This window comes from Micromys minutus (assembly GCF_963924665.1).
Source record: "Micromys minutus genome assembly, chromosome: 16".
Classification (NCBI taxonomy): Eukaryota; Metazoa; Chordata; class Mammalia; order Rodentia; family Muridae; genus Micromys; species Micromys minutus.
Genome location: NC_137985.1, coordinates 31,569,736 through 31,591,228, shown reverse-complemented (window position 1 = coordinate 31,591,228; position 21,493 = coordinate 31,569,736). Strand labels below are relative to the sequence as shown.

At 40.3% G+C, this 21,493-nt stretch overlaps 1 protein-coding gene and 1 pseudogene across 2 annotated transcripts in view; one reads left to right on the top strand and one right to left on the bottom strand.

Annotated features, from left to right (window-relative positions):
• The window catches only part of CCDC15 (coiled-coil domain containing 15), a gene marked incomplete at both ends in the record, with an annotated part of 58,693 nt that overhangs the window by 28,773 nt on the left and 8,427 nt on the right, over positions 1 to 21,493 (top strand). The window contains one exon of the mRNA XM_080930546.1: positions 1,044 to 1,147. Coding sequence (XP_080786672.1) covers positions 1,044 to 1,147 — 104 coding nt within the window. The remainder of the gene's footprint in view (positions 1 to 1,043; positions 1,148 to 21,493) is intronic.
• Positions 5,688 to 6,571, bottom strand: LOC308430674 (ubiquitin-conjugating enzyme E2 D3-like; annotated as a pseudogene). Its single transcript has one exon. The product of its transcript is annotated as a ubiquitin-conjugating enzyme E2 D3-like (transcript).

The following is a 21,493-nucleotide window of genomic DNA, read 5'->3' as shown; positions in this document are numbered from 1 at the left end:
AATGAAAAAGAAAAATCAGAAATTCCAAAGATGTTAAGTCAGTATACTATGCTTAACTTCTCTTACAGGCTCTTGGGATTTAAGCTGCATTTGTGTGAAATCAAAGAATTGATTCAAGTGAATTTCTAGCTACACATATTTGCCACTATAACTTATGTAAGGGAATAATACTCTTATGCATGGGTTTTCTGGCCCTTCAATGAAAAGGTAGTTTAAACCAAGTTTTAAATTCTGGCTAGCCACGTGATGGTTTCAAGTGAAACATTCTTCTGATGCATCTTCAATAATAAGAGTCCCTCTTCAGATTAAGAATCTTTTACCCAAGTGTATGAGTAGATATGTCATCTCTTTGAACAGCCTGTGTCCTTGGAAGAGAATATGTTAATCCAGGGGTATAAACAGGTTGTGCACAGTGTAGGGGCACTTGCTTTTATTATGTTCATTCTGTTTATGAGCATGCTACTCTGATACACTTCATCTCTTTTGCACTTCTCCTTATCATGTGTGGCTGGACTTGGTGTTTATTTTTGTGATGATATTTTGGTTTTACAAGTTAAATGGGCTATAATTGTTCTACTATAGAATGCCTCCCTGCCTTTCTCTGTGGCCCAGCTTTTATGATACTGCTTGAGAGCACAGAGTAAATATAGCATGTACCTTATTGTGTCAAATATAACAATTTCCTAGGTGCTGTTGATACTGAGGGAAATCAAAAGTGTGTGTGTGTGTGTGTGTGTGTGTATGTGTGTGGGTGTATATGTGTATGTATGTCGGTGTGGGTGTGTGGGGGGGTATTTTCAGATCATAGTAACGATTTCAGCTTTTACTAAGGGTTAACTAAATTTTCACTTTCACCGGTTGCCTATTAACAAAATAGCTAAGTACTTGAAAACAGTACTGTTGTTAATCTAGAAGGAAGTTAATGATTTTATCACATGTAACTTCATTATCTGAAAGTTTTTTTTTCTCTTTAGAATAAAAATATTACACTTCTTTGCAAAGTTGTCTGAATGGGCTTGGTAATTTTAACTTTTTTCCTTTAGCGTCAAAAGCAGTATCTGAGACACAGGAGGCTTTTCATGGAGATTGAGAGAGAACAAGTCAAAGAACAGAACAGACAGAGGGAGCAAAAGAGGAGGGTTGAAAAGTAAGTTCTTTTGATTCTCATTCTGAGACTTAATGACCACCCAGGGTAATGGAGTGCTGGGCTTGTGTAGCCCAGTGGTAGGACATGCTTAGCATTCATGACACCGTGTTCAATCCCAGCTACCACACTACTTGATACCTCAAAATTTAAAAAAAAAAAAAGAGGAGGAGGAGCAATAATTAGGCAGTAGTCTTGTTTTCTTTTTCTGTGACACATCTACTTTGTAGGAACTCACTATCTAGACCAAGCTAACTTCAAAACTTGTAATCATCTTCCTGCCTGTGTGTCCCAAGAGCTAGGATTACAGGTGCACTACCATGTCTTACTTGTTTGATTTTTCTAATAAACTTACCTTTTTAGAACAATTTTTAAGTTCATATTAAAGCTGAGTAACAGAGTAACCTGCAAGTAGCCTCCTGCCTCCACATATGTACATCCTTCCCACTGGTACCGTCTGTTACATCTGATGAGCATACATCAGCATACTGGTAGCCAGAGTTCATGTCATGCTGTAACATGCCATTGTATATTCAAGTATATGAAAATGAAGTGTGTCACACACATATCATACAATTGTTTCCACTGCTCTGAGAACCCGTACTTGGCCATTTCCTCCCTCTAAGGCCATCACTCCTTTGGTTCTGTAGTTTGAGTTCCTGCAGGGTGTGTGTAGGCTTTTCAGGCCAGTTTCCTATAGTTGTGATATGCTTGAAGGTTTTTGCACGTCCTTTTCATGTTTTCATACTTGTTTCTTTAAAAAAATGTATTGTGTATAAGGGGCGGGGGGGGGGGCTATTAATACCTGTGGAGATCAGAAGACAGCCTGTGAGAATCAGTTTTATTGCATCCTAAGGATCAAACTCAGGTTGTCTAGCCTAGTGACAAACACTTTTGCTGATTGATCCATCTTATTGGCCAAATAGCTGTTTTAAAAAAACATTTAACTAAAAAATTAAACAGTAGTCTACCTTCTTGATGTATAACTGTTTTAAGTAGCTTTCTGTCTGCTTAAGATGCTTATATGATTTGGTACTTTTGAATAAAGTCACTATAACAACTGCTGTGTGAGTTTTCCTAAGGACATATATTGTTGGCTCATTTTGGTATATGTGAAGTGTGACTTCTAGATCATGTACAAAGTGTGCTTTATCTTTGTAAGAAATTTCCATAGTGTCTTCCGAGTTGGCACCTTTTGGATTCCCACCAACAGTGAGAGTTCCTGTTGCTCATATCCTTGTCAGTATTTGGTGTTGTCAGAGTTTGGGATATGGACATTCTTTTTTTTTAAAGATTTATTTATTATATATAAGTACACCGTATGTAGCTGTCTTCAGACACACCAGAAGAGGGCATCAGATGTCATTACAGATGGCTGTGAGCCACCATGTCGTTGCTGGGAATTGAACTCAGGACCTCTGGAAGAGCAGTCAGTGCTCTAACCTCTGAGCCATCTCTCTAGCCCTGGATATGGACATCCTAATAAACATGTCTTAGAGGAGTGGTATCTCACTGTTAGTGTTCAACTCCCCGGTGACCTGTGACATGCAGTGCCTTCTCATATGCTTTTTTTGCCATCTGCTTATCTTCTTGGGTTCTGTGTCTATTCAGATCTGTTGTCTTTTTTTTTTTAATTGGATCATTTGTTTTTATTTTCTATTTTTATTAATTTTTTGTACAATATGTTTTGATCATATTCTTTCCTCTCTTCAACTCCCCACAAATTCTCTCTACCTCCCTCTCCACCCAACTTTATGTTCTTTCTCTTTCTCATAACAAACCTAAAAAATTCAAAACAAACTAAAAAAAATCAATAAGACCAAAAAAAAAAAAAAAAAAACTAAACAAAACAGAAAGTGCACAAAAATTCCTGAAGTCTGTTTTTTGATGACTAACTACTCCTGGGCATGGGGTGTTTGATAATACCCATTGAGTCTCCATTTGAAAAAAATCTGTTTTTTCTTTTCCTATCAGGTATCAGTTGCAAATAGCTTCTTGGTTAGGTGTGGCACTTTGTGTCCAAGTCCCTTTCTCAGTGAAGGGATTTTCTGGTTTGAACCTGTGTAGGTCCTGTGAATTCTTCCTTGGTCTCTCTGCTCATATATGTACCAGATTGAGTATGGAAAATGCTTTTTCCTTAGAGCCATCCCCTTACCCCAGCCTCTGATTCTTGCACTTTTTCTGTTTCCTCTTCACGTAGACCCTGAGCCTTGAGGGGAGGACTTTGGTAAACACATCCTGTTTAGGGCACACTGCTCCAAAGTCTCTCGCTCTCTGCACACTGCCCAGTTGTGGATCTCAATGCTAATTTCATCTACTGCAGGAAGAGTCCTCTCAAATGAGAGCTGAGTGATTTCTGTTCCACGGGTATAACAGTATGTCACTAGGAGTCATTTTATTGCTATGCTCCTTTAGCAGAATAATAGTATTAGGTTCAAGATAAAATATCTTTAGGTTCATGAACTATCTAGTCTCAGGTTCTCAGCCACTTTAGCAGTATTGGGTATGGGTTCCATCTTGGAGTGGGCCTTAGAATCCTATCAAAAGGCAGTTGGCTGTTCCCATAACATTTGAGCCACTGTTGCAGCAGTATAGCTTGCAGGCAGTCTCTGTTGTACAAAGTTTGTAGTTGTGTGATATTGATGTTTACTTTTCTCCTTCAGTAGCCTAGTCCCCTTCAGCACCAGGAGTGCAGGTCAGAAGAGGAAGCACTAACTCTGTTTCTCCATTTTCAATGATACTGTTTTGTGTTTGACTTGAGAGAGAGAGAGAGAGAGAGAGAGAGAGAGAGAGAGAGAGAGAGAGAGAGAGAGAGAGAATACTTTTAAAGTATTTTCTTTTAGAAAAATATTTAAAATTCTTTCAGTCTCTATCATATTTTTTTTATCCCTTTGACGATGTCTTTTCAGAGCAGATTTTAATGAAGTCTGATTTTTCATTTCTTTTTTTATGGATTAGTTCTACCATATGCAAATCTTCTAGTTTTGTCAGTTCCATTATCTTCTAGGAACTACATGGTTTTATTTTATGTTTTGCTCTATAAGTCATTTTGGAGGTTATTTTTGCTTTTTAAAACAAGAGCCAGACTGTCCTGGAACTCCGTGTTATCTAAGAACTGTTGTTGCTACTTCTTGCTCTTCTCAGTACTGAGAGTATAGTATAGTTCTTGTTGGCACCATGCCTGCTTCAGAAGTGGGTTTTTTTTTTGTTTTGTTTTTGTTTTTTTGTTGTTGTTTCTTGTTTTGCTTTGTGTGTTTTTTTAAACAGGATCTTGAAGATAAGCCCAGATTGGTCTTAAACTCATAATCTTTCTGTTTAAGAAACTGAAACTCTGGGATTATAGGTATGTGCCACCCTGCCTGGCTGCACTGTTTGAGCAGGTTTTATAAGTAATGCAGGAGTCTGTGTTTAAATTTATTTTGCATAAAGATACACAGATTTCTCCAGCACCAATACTGAAAAGACTGTCTTTTCTTCATTATGTTCCCTTGCTCCTTTGCAAAAGGTCAGTTAGTTGCATTTTATGTGCTTCTGGAATCTCTGTTCTGTTCCATTGATCTATTTGCTCATTTCCTTTGAACATAACCAATAACACAGTCTTTTCCTTGTAGATTGTTTCAGCTATCCTTTTATCTCACAGACTTTAGATAGTTTGGTGGAGTCCATAAGTACTCACTTGCCTACAACTGGGGAGGGGGAGGGGTGTCTTTTTTGTTCATTTGTTTTCTTCTTCTTTTTTTTTTTTTTTTGAGGGTTTTTTTAAGCTTTATTTCATGTATGTGAGTATTTTGCTCACATGTATGTCTGTGTATCATATGAATTCATGCCTGTTGCCTACTTAGGTCAGAAACCAGAGTCAAATCTCCTGGAACTGGAGTTACAGACAGTTGTGAGCTGCCGTGTGGGTACTGGGAATTGAAGCTTCGGTTCTCTGAGAGAACAGCCAGTGTTCTTCATTGCTGAGCGTCTCCCTAGCTCTGCTTTATTTCTTTTTCTTTCCCCTCCACCCCTCTTTTTTTTTTTTTTTTTTTTTTTTGGTTTATGCAACTTTATTGAAGAAAAATAAATCAATTACTAGGAGAGCTATTTGTTTTCACTCATCCATTGACAACTCACATCATTTATTCAGTGCTATATTAAACAGTATTGGAAGATAGATTAACTAATAGCTCCAAGCCTCCTAACAATTTAAATGAAAATTACAAAATGTTTTGAGACTCTATTTTGGAATACAAAGGGTGTTTGACTTCCAGTTTCCACTCTCTGTAGGACAAGAACAGGTCATTCCTTTATTGACATGCATAAAATACATCACATTTTCTGTTCTGCTGATGCTATAATTCAATACCAGTTCTCCAGCCACATTAGTTATGAGCATAAAATATATCATGTAACCTCAAATCTCTAACAGTGGAAGGTTAGAGAAGAGTGGATGCTGTTAGAATAATGCTTCCTTCGCTGTGACAGCTGAACACCCCCCGCCAAGATGGCTTCTTCAGCATGTTAGAGTGGTGAGGACTGGTCTAGTCTCATAACTAAGTTAGAGTGAAGACATTGGCCACATAATACACATGCTCCAGTTTTAAAAAGAGTTCTGAATCTTGGGCAACTGTTCTCTTGTAACTACTTTACAGTTTCTAAAAGCAGTTATTGTCCAAAGCTGGAAGAACTTAAGTCTTCTCAATGAGCATGTGAATGAATGGAGGGAGGTAAACAAGAAATAAAATTAAAGAAGATGAGGTCTGATAGGGGAGCAGCTGGATAAGAAAATCAAAAAAGGAACAGTAATTTAACGTTTATTCCAGCTATAATGCAGATTATTCTGACTTTAAGGTAGCATCACATGGCATACTTCTGGATCCATTCCCGAGATACACTGTTGTACTTGTCTCTGTCTGTGTTATAGATCCATGCAATCTCTGGCACTAGGGGGTCATCTGGGTTTGGATCACATAGCAGTGAACAAATGGATAAAAGAACTTTAGAAATAGTTAAAGCAGGAGACCACTGTGATCTTAGAATATCGAGACAAATGCTGCCATTACTGTTAATATTTGGATGATAAATTCTTGTTGTAAATGCAACCTTAGGTGGTTTGAAGGGGTAGTCTGTAGGAAAGTGAATTGTCAAAAAGAATACACCACCTTGATATGGGCTGTCATTAGGTCCCATAATTGTGGCTTGCCAATGAAACATGTCATCTCCAACTGGACCATTGTGCTGGAGGGTCACGGGCCAAATCACTAAGTTCCTTATTAATCCGTTTCAGCGCCATAGTCTGTGCTTTTCGCCGGGCTCCTCACTATCCCTATGTGTACTCAAAGGTCTGGCCAAAACTCTTGTATTATCCTGGCGGCAGGGAAGGATTGTCTCTTCTTCTCACACCGGCTCTGCCAGACACCGGCGCAGAGGGCCGGGGCCTCCCTCGAGCTGGGCCTCGGCCTCCTCCCCGCGCAGCAGCTGGTGCCTCCCTGGCTCACATGCACTCCAAGAGTTAGTTTTGGTGATTCTTTTGAATATCTATGTAGATGGCATACTATCTTTGAGCAAAGACATTTCCTTCTTAGTCTCTAACCTTTATTTCCTTTTCTTGTCTAATTGCATTTGCTAATATAATACTCCTATCTTGGTTGTTTCTGACTTAAATATGGAAGCTTACAATTTCTCACCAAGAAATATGGTCTTAGCTTTACTTTTTTTGTAGGGCATCTAGAAGTCAGAGGTAGATGAGACAGCTATCTCTGTCACACTCCGCTTCATTTTTGAGACAGAGTCCTTCATTGAACCTAGAGTCTGATATTTTGGCTAGGATAGGCCCTGGGATCTTTGCTTCTGTTCTTTAGTGCTGGGGTTACCATGCCGGCTTTCCATGGCTCCCAGTGCTTCCAGGCACTCCACCTAGTAAGCGGTCTCCTGGCCCTCTGAGATGCATATGGTGATAACATGAAATGGAGAAATATGTAGAAGACTTACTTTGGTGTCTGGCATTTAATAAAAATTATAGTAAAGAGTCTCTATCACTGCCACAAAGTTTAATAAATAAAAGACAGATGGAGAAAAGGAGACCCAAAAATGTTAATTACATTGCTAAAAGCAGAGCAAGGATCTAAGAAGTAAGACTTCTTAAACCTTTTATTCTCAGTACTGGTTTTATGCAAACCTGAGTATACAGTTTTATAAGTGGTTTATAGCTGAAAATTTATTGACAAATCATAAATTTACTTTCATTATATAATTATATATATGTAATTATATAGACAGCATGATACTAAATTTTTGCCATGTATTAAAGATGAGCAAATTTGCATACTAATGAAATGAATGTGCTCATTTAGTTTTGCATAAATAATTATATATTGACTTTAATATTCAATCTTCAGGTCATAGAGGATTTTCAACATTTTTCAGACTTGATATTTTGAGTTGATAATCATGAATGCTGGGAATGCACTTCAAATAAATTCACAGTACAAAATTCACAGAAAAAGTTATGTTCATGTCCTTGTTAGACGTTGCTGGAAATTATTTTCTAATCCCTAGCCAAAATGTAATTAATGTTTTTTTTTAATGAAATTTAGTTTGCCACTTTTAACAACAGTTTTTAAAACTGAAATATTCTAACACAATACAATTTAAAGATTTAGTAACTGAACTTTCCAGCTAATACAATCTTAAGATACAATAATTTTGTCTTGAGGAATGATGTAGGAACACACAAAACGTTGTTAAGAGCAGGAAACTTTCTGTGAAAAACACTGTACTTTGCAACGTAACAATATCTCAAATCTCTGCTGTTCAGACACGGTACGCACACTGCAGAGTGTACACTCACCTCACAGTCAGCGCCGCAGGGTAAAGGTGTAACTTTGGACTTTCATTGTTAGCTATCTGGAAACCTTTCACTTTTGCCAAAATTTTTAACAGTTCTCTGTTAAGCTGTATAATCCTGTATGAGCAAGTGGCACACAGTTTTAAGAAATTGGACACTAGAGAATCAGACCAAATTCCCACACTAAAGAAGACTTGCCATCTGTCCTGTTTCTGATGAATAGATATGTTCTGAGAGCACAGGCAGTTAGACATGGTAGCAGTGAGTCTTGGCCAGTGACACCAAGGACAATTCTGATGGCAAATCTGGTATACATAGCCACCAGGCTCCATTGGGGCTGCCTGAGCCTTCCCTTTTTGAGACAGGATCTCACTGTATACCCTAGACTGCTCTCAAATTTCACCTGCCTGAGTGCTGTAACTACAGGCTTAAACTACCCTGCCCAATTTGATTGATTGATTGATTGTTATACTGTGGGTCAGACACTAAACTCAGCCTTGTACCTGCTAGTCACACACTTGACTACTGAGCTAAATCCTCGACCCATGGATATTTCTTCTCCTTCCTCCCTTTGCCTTTGACTCCCTCCTCCTCTCCCATACCCCTTCCTTCCTCCTTCACTACCTTCTTCTTGTTGGTTTTTGTTTAAAAGATTTATTTGTAAGTATGTATATGTATGTGTGCCTGTGCATGTGTGTCTGTATGTGTGTGTGCGTGCGTGCAGGGTATTTGTTTGGAGCTGAAGGTACAGGGGAGTGCTGAGAATCAAACTCCTGTGATCTACAAGAGTAATACCTACTCTTAACCACTGGCCTGTCTCTTCATCTCATTTTGTTTATTTTGTTAAATCTCCATGTAGCCAAACATGGCCTTGAACTCCTGATCCTCCTGTCACTATTCCATGATACTATGGCAGACCCTGTCTCCCTCCCTCCCTCTCTCCCTCCCTCCCTCCCTCCTTCCCTCCCTCCCTTCCTCCATTGCTCCCTCCCCCCTCTCTATCTTTCTCTCTCTCTCTTTTTTTTTTTTTTTTGTTGTGCCCCCATTCACATTAGAGTGTACAAAGACACAGAAAGTTTTTATGTGATACTCCACTGGTGTTTGTTATTTTGTATATGTCAGGCACACACACACACACACACACACACACACACACACACACACACACCTATGTATCTCCCACTCCAAGGTATGTAACAATACTGATGATACTATTTTCTGAAAGACACTTGATAAAATATGTAAAAGGGAGAAGGAGAAGAGAGAGAGATTGTGTGCGTGTATTGGGTTAGGTTGGTAGGTCCTGGAAAAAATCCTTATGAAGTTATGTAGTGTAGTTTTTTGGCAGAGCTCTAATATCATAACAATATTTTTCTTTTAGAAGTAGGGTTTCATGTATCGAGATGATTTTGAACTGAGCATGTAGCTGAGGATGACCTTGAACTCCTGATCCTCCTGCTGTACCTCAGTTTCTGAAATTGCAGGCATGCTTGGATTGAACCTGCAGCTTTGTATATTTTAGGCAAGTAGTCAAGTAACTACTGCATCTGTAGCTCAGATAGTCTGTGTTTTTAATGCTCTTCAGAATTGTGGTTATATAATCTTTCTCAATAACAACACTAGGACCTAAGTAAGAATATTGGCTCTGAGGAAGTAATGCATATGCCAGATTTATCTTAGTATGTCTTATCTTTTAGACATAATTACAGTCTGACTAATATTAAAAATTTCTTTCAGTTCTGTGGGCCAATAGGTTAAAGACAGAACAGAAATGCATTTAGCTCAGTTTATTTAACTGAAACCAATATGCCTCTCCTGTAGGTTTGATGTCTAACCTAAATCTTAGGACACATGGCATAATTAGTGGGGAATTTTTATTTAGCAACATTTTTCCTTAAGGCTTTTATCACTGTCTTCTAGATACTCTTATTCCCCTAGATTTATATTCTTGACCTTAGAAAATACTATTAAAGTTACTAATTGTTTTACAGGTGGCATCAGAAGACTTAAAATCATCTTGTTGATACATATGTAATTTTTTTTTGCTTTATTCTTGCTGAAGAAACTAGATTTATGCATTCTTTGATGGAGATTGTGTGTTTTAACTTAAAGGCAAAAACTACTTTCTAAAATAATCATGAGTCTGCTTTGTAAGCATGAATTTATAACTACTTCTCATTGCCCACTTATGAGAATTGATTTATCAGCCACTCATGGTACTTCTATTTATTGGTGGATGCCTTAGATTTAGGGACACAAGAAATGAAAACTACAGTGCTGGTCTTTAAAGCACCCACACGGTAGATTGGGCTGAGGAATGAGGAAGCAGATAAATAAGTAGATCACACCGTGCTTTGTATTAAGAGTTATAAAGCATCCACGTTTTCTCTGCTTCCTACCTCCCTATAATTGAGGATATTAGTATATATCTTACAGAGGTGCTGTGTTGACTGAAATAAGGTAGTATCTTATCTAAATGAACTTGACATGGAATTTCCAATAGCTGTTAGTGGCTGCTATTATTATAAGAAATAATAGAGAGCTGGAGAGATGGCTCAGTGGTTAAGAGCACTGACTGTTCTTCCAGAGGTCCTGAGTTCAGTTCCCAACAATCACATGGTGGCTCACAACCATCTGTAATGGAATCCAATGCCCTCATCTGGTGTGTTGGAAGAGAGTGTACTCACATTCATAAAATAACACAGAAACTGTTCTTAAACCAAAATTGAGGGCCTGAGTGGCAGATAGGGATGACTTCTCAAACCTAGGTATTGAATTACTAGGAACTATATGAGATAAAGATGGAATTGTAGGTTAAAGGACCCCCATTGCAAAAGCAGTGTGTTGTGAGTTAATATGACATTTCTGATGTGATCAGAGCTAAATAAATGGCAAGAGGTGAGCCTTAAAACATAAAGAATTAGTATGTCAGCAGGAAGTTGGGCTTTAAACTGAGAACAGTTAGGATCCCAGTTAAAGGCATTGGGGGAATAAATAAGACTAATGTCTAAAGGTTATTGAAATAAGACTAGAGAGTAAAATTAATTTATAAAAATATATTAAACCCTTGTTGTGAGTCCGCTGCATTATAGAGGTTACTGTGTCCAGTTGATTCAGCCGTCCTCCGTGGTGATGTTTATACTCTGTTAGGAATGATACCTAGTACTTTAGAAATATTAGCTAGTGTGCAGATTTCAGTAACTTGATAAGGTAGATTTATTCTTTTCATTTTAAAGATGAGAAAATGAGCCCTAGAAAGGTTAGGCAATCTGCCTAGTGTAAGATTACACTTAACAAGTTACAGAACTGGGGCTTTAGCCCAGATTTGGTGCCATCACCTGAATTTAGAAATCTTTAACATGGCTTGTCACGTGTGGTAAGACGAGGGTGGTGATAGCAGAAGGCAGTTAAGAGGGGGTTTAATGGTGAGTCCTAGACCTGTGGTTTGTGTTACCAAGTGAATGAAGTGTGAGTAGGGGATACATTTAGACTGGGCATATGAGCTTGAGGCACATAAAGATTTCATAGAAAATGCTAAATTCTTCTTACTGTTATTGTCATTGTCATTATTAGAGATGGGTCTTATATAATTCAGCTTGGTCTGGAAGTCACTATGTATCTGAAGACAACCGTGACTCCTAGACTATAGAAGCCCACACCTCCTGAGTGCTGGGATTTCATGTGTGAACTGCCATGCTGAGTATTGATCCCAGGGCTTATGCAATGCAAGTATCCCTTGCTAAATAAACTAAGGAATAATGCTTCGAGGGAAGGGGAGCCGTGGAAAGCGCTGGATAGGAAAGCGGTGTGAGCAAAGATTGAGACTGTGCTGGGTTAGGCTTTAGGATTTAGTCCTGTGGATCAAAGAAGAGAACTTACACCTCCATGAGAAGCTATTTTCTATCGGAGCACCTCTTTCTCTTAAGAAGAAGCCAGTTTCTCTATCGTAGAAACCAAATTCCTTTTATTTGAGCATATTATTAGTGTTGGCAATTTCCATAATTGCACAGGAAGAAAGTCCAGGGAGCCAAAAGATAAGCCCTAGTTTCTAATGTGTATCAAAAGTGTATGTTTGCTTAAGAAGCTTTGATGACATTAGAGAATAGACACTTGTTTATAGAGCAGTTTATCAGCCTTTGTAGCACTGTCATTTTGGATTTTTTGTTCTTTTCTGAAAGTACTCTACAGTGGTAATTCTTATCCTGAAAATTCTGGCCAAAGCTATGGATTCTTTCGCTAAGAAAATGCCTGTGACATATCCAGTGGAAGTGTCAAATTGACATATAAGTAGACTTGGGTCCCAGGGACACAGTCTATGACAGTACTATGGCTTTGAGAGCTGTAGGTGGCTGTGGGTGGTAACGGAAGCAGAAGCTATTGGTTAAGTCACTTGGGGTGAGGATATCATGAGAAAAGGGAAATATCTACTAGAGCTTTAAGGAGACAGGTTTGCAAGGTAGACAGAGAAGGAGGAGTCTGGACAGGTGTGTGACAAAACCTAGCAAAAACAGTCTGTCCAAAGGCTGAGCAAGAAGCTTCAAGAAAGGAGTAGCTAGCAAGGAGAGAGCAAGTCAGTAAGAACTCCCACCCTTCCTCAGTCTTTTCCCATTGTTGCCAAAGAGCTTTGGTTTGTTGTTGTTACTGTTTTGCTTTTGAGACAGTATTTCTGGCTGTCCTGGAACTCAGTCTGTAGATGAGGCTGTCCTCAAACCAAGAGATCTGCGTGCCTCTGCCTATCAAGTGCTGGGGTTAAAGATGTGCTCCATCCACAGCTGGCTTGCCAAAGACCCTTGTTAGACATTTTACCAACACACCCTAAAATGTTAGTACGCAGAATGGATTTTTGTTTATCTGTGGCTTTTTGGAGGGTCACAACTATTGTAATACTATTTTTGTCCCCGAGGACAGTATTTCCTATACAGAGAATGCATGTAATAAAAAATGGATTGAGTGACCTTAAAGGGCCGTTTTACTGGAACAATGAACCTATAAGCTGTTTCAGAGTCAAGGAAGTGTAGAACTAGAGGCTGGAAGTTGAGGTAACTGAGGAGAGTTAATGCCATCAATTCTGTCTTGTTAGCAGTATCTAAAATGTCAGCCCCAGTAAAGAGCCATCCTAGTCAGAAGGAACGTCATATGAAGTTATGCTGCTGCTTGTAGTGCACAAATTACCACGTGTTTTGAATATATGCTGATTTTTTCTGTTATTTCATCATTGAAATCTCACTCTGCTTCATTACTGACCTTAACAAATATGAACATCCTCATATTTCTTAATAAAGTGTTTCTTAACTGGCTGTCTTTTGAAAAGTTATTTGGTCAGTGGTCTCTGGGAACCCACTAGTAGGCACACCCACTTGTAGGCACACCAAAGAATGTTTTACTAGTGCCCCATGTGTTCTCAATTCAGTCAGGTTGATCAAGATGAATCATTACTGAGCAGAATTGGGGAGGGATGCCTGGTGACCACTGTGACATTGCAGATACAGCAGTTGTAACCATGCTCAAAAGCTTGGGTCACCATAGCATAGTTCACAGTAAGATAAAGAAGTAGTGAGTAGGGCTGGAGAGATGGCTGAGCAGTTAAGAGCACCAGCTGTTCTTTAGAGGATCCAGGTTTGATTCCCAGGACCAACATGGTGGTTAAGAACCATCTGTAACTTCAGTTCAAGGGGATCTAATGCTATATTCTGGCCTTGGTGGGTACCACATGCATGTGGTGCATAGTCAAGCATAGACAAAACACCCATACACATAAAATAAAAAAAAATACTTTTTATATTTTAAGTGAAAAAGCATGCCTTTAATTCCAGGACTTGGGAAGCAGGGTAGGCAGATCTTTGTGAGTTAAGAGACCAACCATGACAGACAGCTGTACGGAGAAACCCTGTCTCAAAAAATAAAACATAGCAAAATAAAAAAGAACAAAACCAAACACACCAAACCAAACCAAAGTGTCCTTTATGCTTGTAGATCCTAGCCCAAGGCCGCTGCCGTCCTGGCTTCACCTGTCATGTGGTGTGTTTTCAGTCTTTTCCTCATTCCCTGTCTTATGCTGAGCGCAGCATATAAAGTCAGTGTGGTCTGTGTATGTGCTTGTGCTGGGTTTTCCACCTCCCTGTCTCACAGTCCCAGCTCAGCACCTCACGTGCTTTTCTTTCCTGGTAGAAAGAGATTCCCTGTGCCCAGGTTGCAATAATGAGATTTCTCAACTCTGCCCTAGTACCCTGTATGTTGTACTGCAGTTTCAGTCATACCATAAAAACGGTTTTTATGTGCTTTGAGAAATACTCAGCTTAGATTTACAGGGGTAGCTCAGAAAATACAGCAAATGTGAGAAGGCAGTTGAGAAACCCTTGTCGAAGGTAGGCGTGTTCTCCTGGCAGTGGCTTGTGATTAGCTATCAGAATATGGATGAATTGGCTCAATGCCAACAGCATCAGTTTTTTTGGTGCCCGACAACAGTTGGCTTAACAACCACAACACCTATTTTCCTAGTGCCTGATCTTTTCATTTTTGTAGAATGGTGTCTAGAACTTAATTTAATCTAATAAAATAGAGGCTTTATTTCCCCCTGGAGTTCACAACCACCCCTGCACCAGAGCATCTGACACCCTGCAGGCAGAACATCCAACACATAAAGTAGAATAAATAAGTCTTCAGAAAAGTATAAGTGTGACTTTGCTCTGCACAACTTTTCAAATGATAATCTTACTTGCTGTGAAGTAATTTTTAGCAGTTGACCTGGAGAGCATGTATTTATGAGTTCTAGCCTTGACTCAAGACATTATTTTTTCTATTTTATTCTGGGGGATTGAACTCAGGGCTTTGCAGATGGCAAGCATACCTCTGCAACTGTGTTCTAACCCTAACAGTCATGCTTCCTAACCAAAGCTCTTTAAACTTTTCCATGATTTCTCTCATTGCACTCACTGCTAATTTCCTCTCTATAGTTATGACTGGAGATTTAACTAGATATAATTTATTGGTGTGCAGTAAACTGTACTGGAAGTATAAAAGTTGATAGTGTCTTTGTATGTGTGTATATATTTTGTGTGTATGCACATGTGCACACATGTATTTATAGCCTAGAGTGTACAGTAACTATATGCTCTTAATAGTTTTTACCTTATTTTTTGAGAAAGGGTCTTTGCTGAACCTGGAGCTTAGCATTTCAGCTAGACTGGCTGAGCAGTGGCCTGCAAAGATCGTCTCTGCTTTGCCAGTACTGGGGTGGCAGACACGTGCCACTGCACCTGACTTTTTCTTGGGTGCTGACAATCCAAACTAATACCCTCATGCTGGTAATGCAAACACTTCAGTGACTGGGCCAGCTGCCCAGCACCGAAAATTGGTAAGTTTTGAAATATATGACATGAAACCACCACCAGTGTCATGACAGTAAACACACCTGTTGTGCTACCTAGTTTTATGTCAACTTGACACAGGCTAGAGTCATCTAAAAGGAGGGAACCACAATTGAAAAAATGTCTTCCTGTGATCTGGCTGCAGGGCATTTTCTTAATTAGTGATTAATGGGGGAGGGCCCATCCTGTTGTGGGTGATGCCATCCCTGGGCTAGTAGTCTAGGGTTCTGTAAGAAAGCAGGCTGAGTAAGCTAGTAATCAGCAACCTCTGTGGCCTCTGCATGAGCTTCTGCCTCTGGGTTCCAGCCCTACTTCAGTTCCTATCCTGACTTCCTTTAGTGATGTGGTATACTGTGGAAGAGTAAGCCTAATAAACCAAATTGCTTTTCGGTCAGGGTCACGGCAGTAATAACCCTAACTAGGTCATCTAACTTCCCTAGAACTTTTGTCATGTCCCTTGGCATCCTTCAATACCCTCCTCTAACATAGGCAATACTAGTCTGCTTTTTTAGTGGACTGGTCAGCATATTTTAGAGTTGTATTCAAGCATACTTTGGAGATACTATGGGTTAGGTACCACTGCAGTAAAGTGAATATCACAAAAGAAAGCCACTTGAATTTTATTTCCACTGCATATAAAAGTTTTCTTTATACTATAACATAGCCTATTAAATGTGTACTAGCATTGTATCTAAAAATATAATATATACACTTTTTAAACATTGTATTGGTTTGTGTGAGTTTCACGTCTTGCACCCCAATCCCACTCATTCCCCTGTCACCTTGTACCCACCCTCTACCCTTGCAGCCTTCCTCCCCCAAAAAGAAAAGTCTGTGGAGAGATGTCTTAGTTAGGGTTTTACTGCTGTGAACAGACACCATGACCAAGGCAACTCTTATAAGGACAACATTCAGTTGGGGCTGGCTCACAGGTTCAGAGGTTCAGTCCATTTTCATCAAGGCAGGAACATGGCAGAATCCAGGCAGGCATGGTGCAGGAGGAGCTGAGAGTTCTACATCTTTATCTGAAGGCTGCTAGTGGAAAACTGACTTCTAGGTAACTTAGGATGAGGGTCTTACAGCCCACACCCCCAGTGACACACCTACTGCAGCAGGGCCACACCTTCTAATAGCAGTACTCCCTAGGCCGAGCACTTGCAAACTATCACATTCCACTCCCTCGTCCCCATGAGTCTGTGGGGGCCACACCTAAACACAGCATAATGAAAAATAAATTTAGTCCAACTTCAAAAGCCTATAGCAGTCTCAACAGTGTTAAAAGTCCAAAGTTCAAGGTCTCTTCTGAGATTCATCCAATCACTTAACTGTAATCCTCAAAGCAAGACAGAAAACCAACTGGGCAAACTCCAAACTCTGCATCTCTGTGTCTGATGTCAATCTTTAGATTTCCAACTCCCTTTTCATCTTCGTTGATTGCAACAAACTTGTTTTACCTGGACTGGTTCTACTCCCTGTTAGCAGCTTTCCTCAGCAGATTCTGGCATCTTGAACATCTTAGGGTCTCCAAGACAACTTCAGTGTTACAGCTTCTTGTTTCAATGTCTAGGATCCACACATGATCTTCTGGGCTCCTCCAAAGAGCTGGTGTCACTTCTCCAACTCTGTCCTCTGTAGTACTGTAAGATCAGGTTGATCCATTGTCATTGCTATTCTTGGTGATTATGTCCTGGTACTGGCATCTCCAATATACTGGGGTCTTCCACTGCAACTAGGCTTCACCAGTAGTCTCTCATAGGCTCTTTTCATGGTGCCAAGCCTCAATTCCTTTGCATGACTCCTTCAGTTCTGGGCTGTCAACTGCAACTAGGACTGCACCTTCATCAGTGGCCTTCCATGGTCTCTCACAGTGTCATACATCAGCTGTTCTTCATGCCACCTTCATACCTTCAAAACCAGTACCACCTGGGTGACTCTTACATGTTACCAAGCATAGCTGCAGCACAAGGTACAACCTTGGCTATCTCTGGAACACAGCTTCTCTGTGTTCTCAGAAAATACCTTTCAAAGATTTAACCTCAGTGATGTTGGTCTCTTCTTAATCACCACTAATTTCTTAGCTCCAGCTAACCCTAATTAATTTTCTCAGTAGTCCCTTTTATTCTGGACTCTAAAGCCAAAGCCACTTCCTTTAATATTCAAGCCATATATTTTATATTTTTCCTTTCTCAGCTTGCTATGCTTTTTAAAAATGTTCTTCATGAGACTTAACCAGAGAACAAAGTTTCTGTTGGGCTTTTTGAGACTTCCTTTGTCAATGTAATTTATATAAATCTCTTCACTTTAGCCTCAGATAGACTCTTCAGGCAATGGCAAAAAGTAGCCTAATTCTTCACCAAATTACCACAAAAACTGTTTCTAGGCCACATATTGAAATTCTCCACTGAAACCTCTTGGGCCAGGTTCACACAACACAAATCACTCTCAGTAACAAAGTCTTCCATGTTCCTACTAGAATAGCCCATTGAGCCCCATTTAAAGTATACTACTGCTTTCCAAATCCAAAGTCCCAAAATCCACATTCTTCCAAACAAAAGTATGGTCAGGCCTGTCACAGCAGTACCTCATTCCTTTTACCAACTTCTGTCTTAGAGTTTTACTGCATGAACAGACACCATGACCAAGGTACCTATTTTAAAGACAACATTTCATTAGGGCTGGCTTACAGGTTCAGAGGTTCAGTCCATTATCATCAAGGTGGGAGCATGAAAGCATCCAGGCAGGCATGGTGCAGGTGGAACTGAAAGTTCTACATTTTCACCTGAAGGCTCTAGTGGAAAACTGACTTCCAGGCATCTAGGATGAAGCTCTTATAGCTCACATCCACTCCATATATAGCTCACATACCTACTCCAACAGGAGTATTAGAAGTAATAGTGCCACTTCCTGAGCTGAACATATGGAAACCATCACATGATAGCTGTAGTATGTCATAGTGTGTGGCACTTTTCCCCCTTTTGTCGACATTTGCAATGAGTCATTGATCTGGTTTGAGGCCTTTGGCTTCTGCTACACTTTCAATACTGGAATCTCATGGTATTCCTCTCAGATTTCCTGTTGTTGCCCTGTGTCATGAAGATCCTGTAGTTTCGGATCTCTAGGACTTGCCTGTTCATGAGCTCCATTAGTTCATTAATGGAGTGGGCCAATTCAAAGCACTGAATCTGAGCCTGGGAGGTATCTGAGCTGGTTAGCTTGCCTGCTCTCCTATACCCACACCTCCAGGGCAAGCTTTCCATCACTGCCCTGCCTGTTCAACCAATGTTGCAGCCACCAAAGGACAGAACCAGCTTTCATATACTCGGTAATGGCTCACCTGTGTCCAAACCATTAGACCTGCTCCCCTGAGTGCTATAGCAGGTGAGAGGCTGGGCAAGCTCTCCTCACCTTATATCCTCAGGGTGGCTGGCTTACCCACAACCATCCCCTACCACCAGAGTCAGTTCTACTGTGTTGCCCAATCAAGATGTAGGGCCCTCTTTCCTGAGTGCTGCAGTCGGAGAGGAGCAGAGCCAGCTCTTTTGCTCTCGTGGCCCTGGGGATGTGGGTATACTCATATGGAATGTGGCAGGGGTGAGAGTAGGGGAGGGCATCTCTCCCTCACCACTGTAGTTGCATGGCAGACAAGTGGCAGGGTTGGCTCTCTCACTCTAACCCACCCCCTTATATCCCCATCTTTCCCACTCCCCATTTCCACCCACCCCTCACTGGATTGGTGATTGGCTTAGTCTCACTCCATGCCCAGACCACATGGCCTCGGGTAGAGGTTATCTCTGGCAGGGGTTGTGGTCATGGCGTGCTGCCTAGGGCCTGTGGGGTGCTGGACTGGTGGTTGTCTAGAGCTTGTTTCCCAACAGGGCCTCAGGATCCTGGTGAAAGTTGTCTTGTCTCAGGTTCACTCCTCATCTCTCTCCTCTCTCTCTCTCTCTCTCTCTCTCTCTCTCTCTCTCTCTCTGTGTGTGTGTGTGTGTGTGTGTGTGTGTGTGTGTACCTACCACTGGGAAGGCAGAGGCAAGAAGATCTCTGTGATTGGAGGCCAGCCAGGTCTACATAGTGAGTTCTAGGCCATCTAGGGTTATATAGTGAGACCAGGCCTCAAATTTCTTTATTAGTAAATGTTGACAATCATCTGAGTCTTTAACAAATTGTAATCTTTTTATTATTGGAATCTCTTGTCCTTATGTTAATAGATGCTGACTTATCAGAGTGCTGGTTAATAAGTATTGGAATGGCTATGGCAGTTTCTTTTTATTTATTGTTATTTTAAGACAGGGTTTCTCATTCACTTTGTAGTCTAAGCAGGGGTAGGACTTGCTGTGTAGCTCAAACTAGCTTGATCTTCTGCAGACACCTAGATAATAGTTTCTTACAATAAGATAACAGTGCCATTAACTGACTCTTCTTTTTATGAAATAAATCTCTGTGGTACATGGCACTATTTGATAGCATTTTCCCACAATAATACTTTCAGATCTGGAGTCAAGGACTTGAACTGTCACTTAGCTGAGTTGAAGAGTGATTGTCTAGCTTGCATGTGTCCCTTGGCTTTGTGTCTGGTAGCAAGACATTAATAGAAGAGGGGAGAGTTTTAACTGGAGGAAGAAGAGAGAACCGTGAGTTAGAGCCCTGCCTGGGCCACATCATGAGACCCTGAGCAGAACAAACAAGCAAAGTCTTCTTAGACCCTGCTGCTTTGTGAATTAAGTTCTTATAATGTAAATCCTCATTTCAGCGGTGTTCACAGCAACTTAAGCAGAAGTAGAGTTCTTTACCAAGACACCATGTTCTTTGTTCACCTCTTGACTGTAACTCCTGATCATTTGCAACAAGTCTTGCAACAGTTGGTGGGTCTTCAGACTTCACTTCAAAGTCTAGTTTTTATGTTTTCTCTCCTGCGGTTGGTAGCTATTTTCTCCACCTACGTTTTGGATCCCTAAATGTCAGCCATAAAGATTGGCATCAACCTCAGCCAAGATTCTTAACAATACTTTATGCAGCCTCATAGGCTCCTAAAGAATGGTTCTTACTGGCAGTGAATCCTTTCCAGAACACTTAGAGTTTACTTTGCCCAGATCCTTTAGATCTATCTATCCATTGAAGTATGGAAACATCATTGGTCTCTTCATATATATCCATCAGAGGTCTTGGGGATTCAAGATTATTTTCTTTTTTTTCAGAAGAGCCTTTTTCTTTTTAGTTTTCCCAAAGAAGTACTTCTCAACAGCAAGCTTAGACTACTCAGTGACTACGCTAGGGATATAGCTCACCTGGTAAACTGTTTGCGTGGCACACACACACATCTGTGGGCCTGACCTGCAGCACTACAGAAACTGCTTGATAGTATACACCTATGATTCCAGCCCTCGGGAAGAGACAAGGAGGCCAGAGTCATCCCTTGCATCCTGGTTAGCCTTCGTTAATGTCATCTTGACACATGCTGGACTTCCTAGAAAGAAGCCTTAATTGAAGATTTGCCTGGATCAGGTTGGTCTGTGGGTGTATCTATGAGGAACTATGATTATTTATAGATGTAGGCAGGCTCAGTTAACTATGGGTGGCACTTGTTCCTCGGGCTTGTAGTCGTGAGCTATAGCTAAGCATAAACCTGAGAGCAAGCCAACAAGCTGCATTCCTCCATTGTTTTTGATGATCAAGTTCCTGGTTGACTTCCTGCCTTGACTTCCCTTTATGATGGACTGTGACCTGGAAGTGTAAGACAAAATTCTATCACAGCAACAGAAAGGAAACTAGAACACTAGACTACATGGGGGATTTCAGGCCATCCTGGGACACATGGGGCCTGTCACAAAATGTCTTTCCAGTAAACATTTATATGAATATTTTGTCACTTAGGTTTCGTTCCATTTAGAACAAAAGGAAAGTAGATCTAGTATAATGTAAAGTCTCTGAGAATTTTCAGATTGGGAAATGAGCATTGGTTGTAACTTAAAGAAGCTTCAGCACCTAACCAAATAGTCATCTCATACTTTGAAGCTTTGCAGACAGGCATTGACTTGGTGTTAAAGCTCCAGTGAAATTTGTAAGCAAGCTTTAGTATGCTTATAGTATACCTTGTCTTGACTAAGTACCTGACAAATGAGCTAGGTGTGTGCTTCAGTCTTAGAAAAAGCTGTC